We start from the raw sequence: 9,114 nt of genomic DNA, 5'->3' as shown, positions 1-9,114 counted from the left end.
AAAATAAAATAAAATAAAATAAAATAAAATAAAATAAAATAAAATAAATTCGGGTACTGCTAATTTATGTTCTTTGACTTTTGGGACTCACTGGTGAATGGATTCTCCTACTTTGCCAGAGGGGAGACAACACTTGCTTTTCAGCTGGCAGTAATGAGTGAAGAGGGGTAGGAAAATGTTCTGAGAACCTTGAGTATGACAGGTGTTTACTGAATCCAGTTAAACTCACTTCTTTCTACTTATTTTTGGGGTCATTATCAAGATTGTGAATGGCAATCATTTTAATTACTTACAGCTACATAAAAAGTGTACATAATGGGCACCCCTTATGTTCCAAGGAGAGTGACAGGTGCTTTGCCTGCCACGTGATTAGCTTCCTTCTCACAAGCACTCTATGTTCAAAGTATAATCTCTATTTTGCAGTTGAGGAAAACGAGCCCTAGAAGCCTACATAATATATCTATCACACAACTGGCAGACTATGGAATTCAAATTCAAACTGTAAGTACTATACTCTGTATGTACACTGGGCTCCACTTAAAGCCAAGTCTTCAAAGCCAATGGGAGAGCCACTCACATACCTTTTGTGTTTCATCCTTTTTCTCCTGCTTGAGGATGTCAGTTAGATTGATGAGCTTTTCCATGGCCTCTACCTGTCTGTTGAGATGTTTCAGATACATCCCACAGGCACGGCAGTAGGACTCCAACAGCAGGCCAAACCTCTGACTGACAGTCTTATTGTGCATCTCAGATCTAAAGGGATAAGCAAAATTTATCTATATGTATACATAGTAATTTTTTTCTCTTATTTTATGCATATGGGTGATTGCCTGTATGTACCATGTGCATTCAGTGCCCGTAGAGGCCAGAAGACGGTGCTGGATCTCCTTGGAACTGCAGTTATAAATTGTTGTGAGCTGTCATGGGGATACTGGGAATTCAATTCAGGTCCTCTGGAAGACTGCCAGTACTCTCATCACTGAGCCATCTCTCCAGCCCTACATGTATTTTTTTTTTTTGCTTGACTGTTTAAATATCTAGATATACAAAAACTGTAATCTTCATCAAGAGGGTGTATAGAATATCAAATACATGGCTATACAAAGTGAAATTGGTTTTTATTCTAATTCAGTTACTGACCTATATCTAGTCTTAAATGAGCATATATACTTTCTCAGAAGGTAGGAAAACTCTTTTTCTGGTCCAATAAATGTTTTAATCAATAACCCAATGATTAAAAACCTACCAATTTAGAAAAAAATAATCAAGTGTTTTAGGTAGTTCTTGGCTGTGTAAATTTAATAAACAACTAGGTATTTACTGATTTAGGCTTATTTTAGCTACTTTTCATTCATTAATTTCAATGTAAGATACAAAAGATGAAAATAGGATAATAAAGTTAACTGAGAAAGGTAAAAAAGCTCACTGAGTTCTGAGTTTCCTACAAGCATGTTCACATTTTTGTGTCTATTTTAAACATAGCACTTCTAGATACCAACTTAATTAAAAATCAAATAAAAATAACACAAAAAAAAACCCCACAAAAAACAAAGCCACACTACACACAAACTCGTTTCTAAATTTCCTGTAATCTAGTTAGTTTGTGACAACTCTGAGCTGTAATACATTTCGTAAAGTAGTTTTCCTCTTTCACCCCTTCTTCATGGGGGAGCATCTCTTTATGAAGCACAGGCCAGCCTAGTAATTGTGACCCTCCTGCCTTAGCCTCCCAAAGTACTGGGACCACCTGCAAAAGCAACTTCTTTTTCCTTAGCTTATTTTCTCACAAGAAACGTGGGGCTTTGCCATTATGCTCTAAATTCCAAGAAAAGACTTTTATTTTGGGATGTCATCTATGTATACAGTAAAACCTATCACAACATTAATTTGCATCTGGCAAATTTTACTTGGCTCAAAGGAGGAGCAAAACCTTTAAAAATATTTGCACTAACGGTACAGAATTCAGTTCTGACTTACGTTGCTCATTTGATTCCAAAGAAAAGAATTATGCAACAGGCTTCCAGCATGGAGCAGCTTTCCAGACAGACACAGCAAGCACCAGGGTCCATGTACTTAGTTGGGGGGGTGGGGATTATAAACATCTAAGACACTTGACTTACTTTAAATGCCAAAAGAAAAAATGGCCAATCCTTTGATTTGTCAACGCCTTCTTGAGTAAAAATCTCACAAGCAGGTTATCCAAATACTGTTCATATTTTAAGACCTAAGGAATCAAAAGAAAAAAAGAAGATAACAAAAATTCAGGACCATTTCTGCCTTAAAGAAAAAAATTCTATATACAAAGTAGATACTGCTATTGATAATAAATGGATTTTTAAAAAATAGCATAAAACTAATGCTGCTGCTTTGATAAGCTGTATGGATGTGGAACAAAGCCCTTCCAGTTTTCTGGTCTTACCTGTACAAGCTGAATGAGGTACTGAGAAAGTTTGTCATCTGTTAGGTATTTTTCCAAGCACCGAACGGCAAAACTCCGAACCATAGGATCTGGATAATTACAGTCGAGGAGCTCCATGGCCTGCTCTGGTTTGATTGGAGGCCAATCTTTTACTAAGCAGTACATCTGTGTACAGCAGAGAATAACAGTAAATCATATGTACAAATCTAAAACACTGTTTTAACATCTGATTTTAAACGTAGTTTAAATGAATTATCTTAAAATTTTGCATTGCATTTTCAATGTAATTAGCTTTACATATGGAAATGATTATGAGTGCTCTATCTGCATGTACACCTGCATGCCAGAAGAGAGCATCAGAGCCCTGTATAGATGTTTGGGATCCCCCATGTGGTTGCTGGGAATCAAACTAAGGACTTCTGGAAGAGCAGACAGTGCTCTTAACTGCTGAGCCATCATCTCTCCAGCCTTCTTACTAATGTCATCATAATAATTTATAGCATATTTAATCCTCTAAATTGAAGAGATCTTCTAAGAGTTGATGATTTAGGCAACACACAGGTTCTACACAAAAGCTCCTAAATAATCTCACCTGGGCTACTTCATCTCTGGAATTCCACTTGACAGACAGAAGCAATTTTGGTAGGATTTCAGGAATAGTTACACAGTAATGTCTGTTGAGAAAGACAATACAGAACATGTTATGTGAAGGTCTACCACCCAATTCCCCATCATACACCTGTAGGAAATTCTAAGCTTATTATTACTTCTGGCCTATCTGAAAAGTCAAACGTGTGTTGAAGACTGTTGTTGTACATGTATCTATGCAGCTACAGTTAAAATGGCAAAGACTAAGGATTCAAATGGAGGCTAAATGTCAGTTGACAGTTAAGAACAATTTCATGTATGTTACTCTGCTCTTTAGGTACTCAAATAGTTCACCTATTTGAATTTCATGAACTTACTGGACAAGATGTCTGCTTCACAGATTCTCTAACTCCTTCAGTTAGAGACAATAGTGTAGGGAGCTGGGGAGATAGACAAAGGGAAAAGGTGTTTCCCACCAAGCTTGATGTGTGCACATAGTGGAAGGGGAGCTGACTCTTGTAGACTATCCTCTGGTCTTCACATGCACACTGTGTCACATGACCCCTCCCCCCCACAAAGTACAATGTAATAAAGAAAAAAATGCACTAGTGTCCCAAGTAGCATGATTGACAAGTAAGGATAAGGTGCTCTGCCATCAGTTTCTTCCCTCAGGGAAAAGGGAAGGGAACTTGCCAAAGACAGCATCTAAGCCAACAAAGTCATGAAGAAATGGCCTAAAGTGGGGGTGCATTCCTGCTTGAACTTCACTTTAAAAAAATCCTAAGAAAGTACATTGTCAGTCTGAGGTTACAACTCAGTGACAGAGTATGTGCTTAGCTTGCAAAAGGCTAGAGGTTAAATCTCTAACGCCAATTAAAAAAAAATGTAAAAAGCTTGGGGATGTACCTAGGTTGGCAATGTGTGTACCTAGCACACATGAGGTCCTGGGTTTCATCCCAATTTCCAGTACCTTATAAACCAGGTGTGATGACACATGCCTGAAATCCTAGTACTTAGGAGGTGGAGGCAGGTGGATCAGAAGTTCAAAGTGATCCTCATCTACAGTTCAAGGCCAGGCTGAAACCCTGCCCCAACAAAAGGGGAAAAAAACAAATAAACAAAAACAACTTTTAAATGTTTAAGTATCAACATACCATATTTTTCTAGAAAGAAATATCTGTATCCATACTTTTGAAAAAGTCAACACTAATAAGGTAAAAGCAAGATGGGACTTCTGGGCCACACCTGTAATGGCAGCACTTGGTTAGGAGGTTGAGGAAAAAGGTTTCCAGGAACAGGAGCAGCCTGCTATGCACTGAGCTCAAGCCTAACCTGGACTACAGTGAGAGACCCTACCTCCAAAACAGCAACCAAATGGTGTGCTGTACATCACTCACACAGGGTCCCCGACAGGAGTAAGGTCCCTCAGCTTTTGTATTGAAAGCCTCCCTCTCCACACTTGCCTGTGGCTCCATAGGAAGTCTTTCTCCTGTTCAGTGATTTCAGACAGTGGGTCCCGGGTGCAAAGTGCTCGGAGCTGTTCTTTGTCATTTTCTCTTAACTCATTGTCTCTGGCTAGTCTGTTACTCTGTGAAATAAAGTACAATTTTATAGAGATTTCTCTGCCACGTATTTCTCCCGAGATCCATGAGTGATATAGTTAAAAGAGCAATTGATTTTTAATAAACCTCACACGCTTATTAACTATTACAAAACAATCTAATCTTCTCACTGAACTAATTTAAAACAGTATCTGTACAACATACGCAGCTGTGTGGTTATCACCACCAAGCAGTAGAACAGTAACTCCAGCCTAGACTGGGGTGAAGGGGAAGGAAGTCAGCCTCTTCCTCTCTCTGATGAGGCCCTTCCTACCCCCTACTAACTACAGCCTGATTAATGCTTTCGGCAGAAAAGAGTGAAAAGATTAAAATAAAAATGCAAACTCTTTTATGTTCCTTGCTAAATCATCCTCATAACTGTTGGCAAGCTTTGAAATTTAAAAAGTAAATTAAGATAGATGAACTAAGTCATTAAAGCACCATGCATTTCAACATTAAGAAACTAAACAGTAACAAACTTATTATACAATCCCACGAAATAGATTTATTCTCTTTAAATAATTTGCCTCCAAGTCTTTGGCTAACAAGCACCCCTAATAATCCCAAAGAATCACCATGCAAGAACAAAACCAAACCAGAAGGCCCACAAGATGGCAAATTGACTAGACAAAGATGCTTGCTTGCTGCCAAGCCTGACAACCTCTGCTCAGTCCCTGGGGCTCAGGTGGAAGGAGAGGACCTACTCCATCAAGCTGTCTCTGACCTCCATCTGTAAGCCGGAGGTGCACATCCACTTCCCACCACTAAAAAAGAGACAATAGGTGGATCATCTCCACAGTGACTACAGAAGCTTACTAAGACATACACAAAAAAGCTCTCACATTCTAGCCTGTCGGAACATACAAACAAAAGGAGTCCTCAGTGTTAGCTGGTCTCATATATTGATGCATCCTGAACTTACACTACAGGATGAGAAGTACTATGCAGACATAATCATTCAACAGACACTTGTCATACTGTGCCCTGTTTTATTCTTGAGCACTCATTTTAGTAGCAAAGTTTTTTTTAAAAATAAGTTTAGTCTAATGAAAGAGGGTGAAAGCCAATCAGAATAGTGCCCGGTGGATAAGATGAAGGAGTCGGCAGAGGAGAAGGGTCAGCACGTAGACCCTGGCATCTCAGACCGGGAAGTGTTTTTAGTGAGAGCTACCTAGGGGATGCACGTCATGATTTGATCTGTTTCATAATGATTTTTGCAGCTGTTCCAAAGAAGAAGGGAAATCAGTTAGGAGGCAGAACATTGGTCTAGACCAGAAACGTGTTGTCTTAAATCATTACTGATTATCATCAGCATCCAATGGACTTATCTGCTTTTGTATTTTTAAAATGTTTGTTAATATGAAATAATTTATAGAAAAATCAGAAAAAAACAATTGTACTACATATTTTAAGAATCTAAGCATAATAAACTTAACGTTTTCTGTTATGTGCCTCATTTTGAAATATCTTTGTCAAACTGTAAATAACACTGTCAAAATACAACATTTGACATGATGGTTAATACTTTTGCTGAAGAAACCAAGATGGCCATTTTTCTTGATCAACAATTATAAAACATTTTCATTTTACATTTTTTTTTTTATAAATCACATGATCAGGAGTGAATTCTGCATCACCATTTTTCTGTTCATAGGCCCTACACAGTTCTGCATTTAAAAATGTAGTGAGTAGATGCTGATGCCCAGGGGTGTGATGGCCAGTTGAGATGGTCAACATGATTGGGCGGAGCAAATACTCACTGTGACTGAGAAGCTCTGGAGGGGAGAAAAGAGGGAGGAAGGCCTAGCCTGAGGTGGAAGCATCAGCTAACACACTAGGAGACCTGGACAGAATAAAGGGTAAGAAGGAAGTCTGTGTTCAGGTCTCCTTTTCCCTTTCCAGCAGCCAACACATGGAGCACCACCATGAAGCTGCTCTGCTCCATGTGCCCTCCCCACCACAAGGAACATAAAAACATGAGCTGCGGGGAGGGGGCTGGCATGGAGATGGGCTCAGCAATTTAAGAGCACTGGCTGCTCTTTCTATCAATCACAAGGTGGCTCACAACTACCTGTATTAGGATGTGATGCCCTCTTCTGTCTGATGCCCTCTTCTGTCATGTAGTCATAGATGCAGATACAACACTCATATGCATGAATAAATAATTTTTTAAAAAGATGAGCCAGAAGGGGCTGGACATAGGAGGAGAAGAGGGAGAAAGGGTGAGAGTAGGAGGGGATAGGGAGGGGACTACAGCTGGAATACAGAGTGAATAAATTGTAAATAATAAAAATAAATTAATTTAAAAAAAGGTGATTCCAAATATGTCTTTCGTTCCTTGACTTTCTGTTTTAGATTGTTTTATAAAATTATTTTTACATGTACAAATGTTTTGCCTGCATGTGTAACTGTGGACTGTGTACATGCCTGGTGCCTGTAGTGGTCATAAAAGCAATGGATCCCTAGAACTGGACAGTTGTGAGCCATGATATATAGGAATATAACATAGGTCCTCTACAAGAACAAGTGCTCTAATCTGCCAAGCCATCTCTTTGGTCCAGCTTTCCTTGTTTTTCTCAGTGTATGCTACAGTAATAAAAAGTGTTATGCATAGAACAAGAAGGAAATAGCACACGTGTGGCAGAGTTTTGTTTGTTGTTGTGTTTTTGTTTGTTTGCCTGTTTGTTTGGACACACGGTTTCTCTGTGTAGCCTTAGATGTCTTGGACTTGCTCTGTAGACCAGGCTAGCCTCAAATTCACAGAGATACACCTGCCTCTGCCTCCCTGAGGTGTGGTAGAGTGTTTGACACATAATATAGAGACTGAATCATTCCTGTTGAATTACTGACTAGACATAAATATGGACTTCACTTTATCCCTACTGAGAATGTACTATTTCACACTGCATTTACAAGACACACCTCACCATCAGAGGCTGAGCCATAGTCCTAAGGTGGGGTGACTTTCCCTTTCTTCCATGGACTTTTGGCTATTCCTGGAGACATTTTGCTTTATCAGTTTGTTGCTAATAGTTCAGAGGCCACAGATACAGCTCAGCATCCTGCCACACACAGCAAAATCTACAAACAGGATACACTTGGCATTCAGTATGCGCTAAGGCTAAGAAACTGTGTTGCCCACATTCCTATGATATGCCCAAGGAGGGAAAGTGAAAAATTCTAACTAATGTCTAAAAACACCAGGAAAAAAATATATAAAGCTGGTCCTTGCAGACTCACTGTTACTGCTGCCTGCACTTCATTACTGTGCTCTCCTCTATATCACTGTGTGCATTTAGTCTTCCTCGAGCAAGACTGAAGGAAAACAGAAAACTGCCTTGACATCTAGGAAGACTAACGTTCCAAAATGACCTTATACTTAGAAACATTTCCTATATATATCTACATGGCAAACCAAAGAGTTCTGTATAGTCTATAAAAAGAAATAAAACACAGTACAAGTCACAAAACCTCAACCCTTACAAAGCGGTACCACTGCTCCAAAAGAAAACGCTCTTCGTTTATTTTGTTTTGTTTTTACATTGTAGACATACAAGACAATTAGTTTAAACTGTCTGGCAAAATGTCTTCGGAAAGGAGCTCTTCTGCACTGCTGTCTCTACGCCTGGCCAGCCACATTTCACAGCCTCAGCCCAATATTAATCAGCGGGTCTTATATAACCTACAAGCAATCCACACGAAAAGCAGTCATTTAGAAAGGAGAAGAAAGACACCCGAGGGCAGGAACAGCTCTTAGCACCCACATTTCTGTTATTAAGAACAAAGAAGAGTAACTGGCCCTTGATCTGAGTTAGTTTGGTGCTCAAGCTACAGCCAAGATTCGACAATGAGGTGAACATCTACACTATTTCTCCAGACCTGGATTAATGCAGTGTGATGAAGAGTTGCGCTGCAGCCTCCAAGTTCACTCGTGTTTACACTTTAGTCTCAGTTCTCAGTTACTGACTTAGAGAGGTTTTTCCTGGGCCTAATCCACACTAGCTCCACCCACCTCAGTCACCTCACATGCTATTGTCCTTCCACCTCTGTGGACCTTACCATACCATGCTGTATGATCTTGGACATCTCTTTAGTCCACAACTTCACTACAGCATCTATACCAGCGTTTTATACACGGTGGCATCCAACAGGGCTTCAAATAAAGCAAGAAGAAACAGGTACAGGTTGTGCTCTACTGGAGGCCTGCTACAGAGCTAAGTAGTATCCATGCTAGGACTACCAAGCCATGCTTGTACACAGAAAAGCACGTGATCATTTCTAGAGACTACGGCTGAGATATAAGAAGCTCAGGGTGTGCCTCACCAGTCCTGTGTGAGAGTAACTGAATCCAGCTTCTCGGGACACCGACCAATTGGCATGCTCTTCAATCACAGACATGTCTGGAAACTTCACCACACTGCTGAACCAATCAAACTCCAACTCTAAGCATGGAGTTTCCTACAAGAGAGAACAAAGGTTATTGCATATATATTATGCTTAGCTGTT

General features: G+C 39.7%; 1 protein-coding gene across 3 annotated transcripts in view; it reads right to left on the bottom strand.

Annotated features, from left to right (window-relative positions):
• Nucleotides 1–9,114, bottom strand: part of Pik3ca (phosphatidylinositol-4,5-bisphosphate 3-kinase catalytic subunit alpha) — a 79,563-nt gene that overhangs the window by 17,516 nt on the left and 52,933 nt on the right. For all 3 annotated transcript variants that reach the window (XR_008722283.1, XR_008722284.1, XM_055625893.1), the window contains exons 9-14: nucleotides 8,932–9,066; nucleotides 4,471–4,595; nucleotides 3,012–3,093; nucleotides 2,420–2,584; nucleotides 2,121–2,224; nucleotides 582–753 (exon numbers count right to left, since the gene is read on the bottom strand). Coding sequence is in view for 1 of the 3 variants with exons in the window: in XM_055625893.1 (XP_055481868.1) it covers nucleotides 582–753; nucleotides 2,121–2,224; nucleotides 2,420–2,584; nucleotides 3,012–3,093; nucleotides 4,471–4,595; nucleotides 8,932–9,066 (783 nt within the window). In the remaining 2 variants the exon portion in view is untranslated. The remainder of the gene's footprint in view (nucleotides 1–581; nucleotides 754–2,120; nucleotides 2,225–2,419; nucleotides 2,585–3,011; nucleotides 3,094–4,470; nucleotides 4,596–8,931; nucleotides 9,067–9,114) is intronic.

Source organism: Psammomys obesus, unplaced genomic scaffold (genome assembly GCF_907164565.1).
Source record: "Psammomys obesus unplaced genomic scaffold, mPsaObe1.curated_primary_1811, whole genome shotgun sequence".
Taxonomy (NCBI): domain Eukaryota; kingdom Metazoa; phylum Chordata; class Mammalia; order Rodentia; family Muridae; genus Psammomys; species Psammomys obesus.
This window is presented reverse-complemented; position numbering and strand designations above follow the sequence as displayed.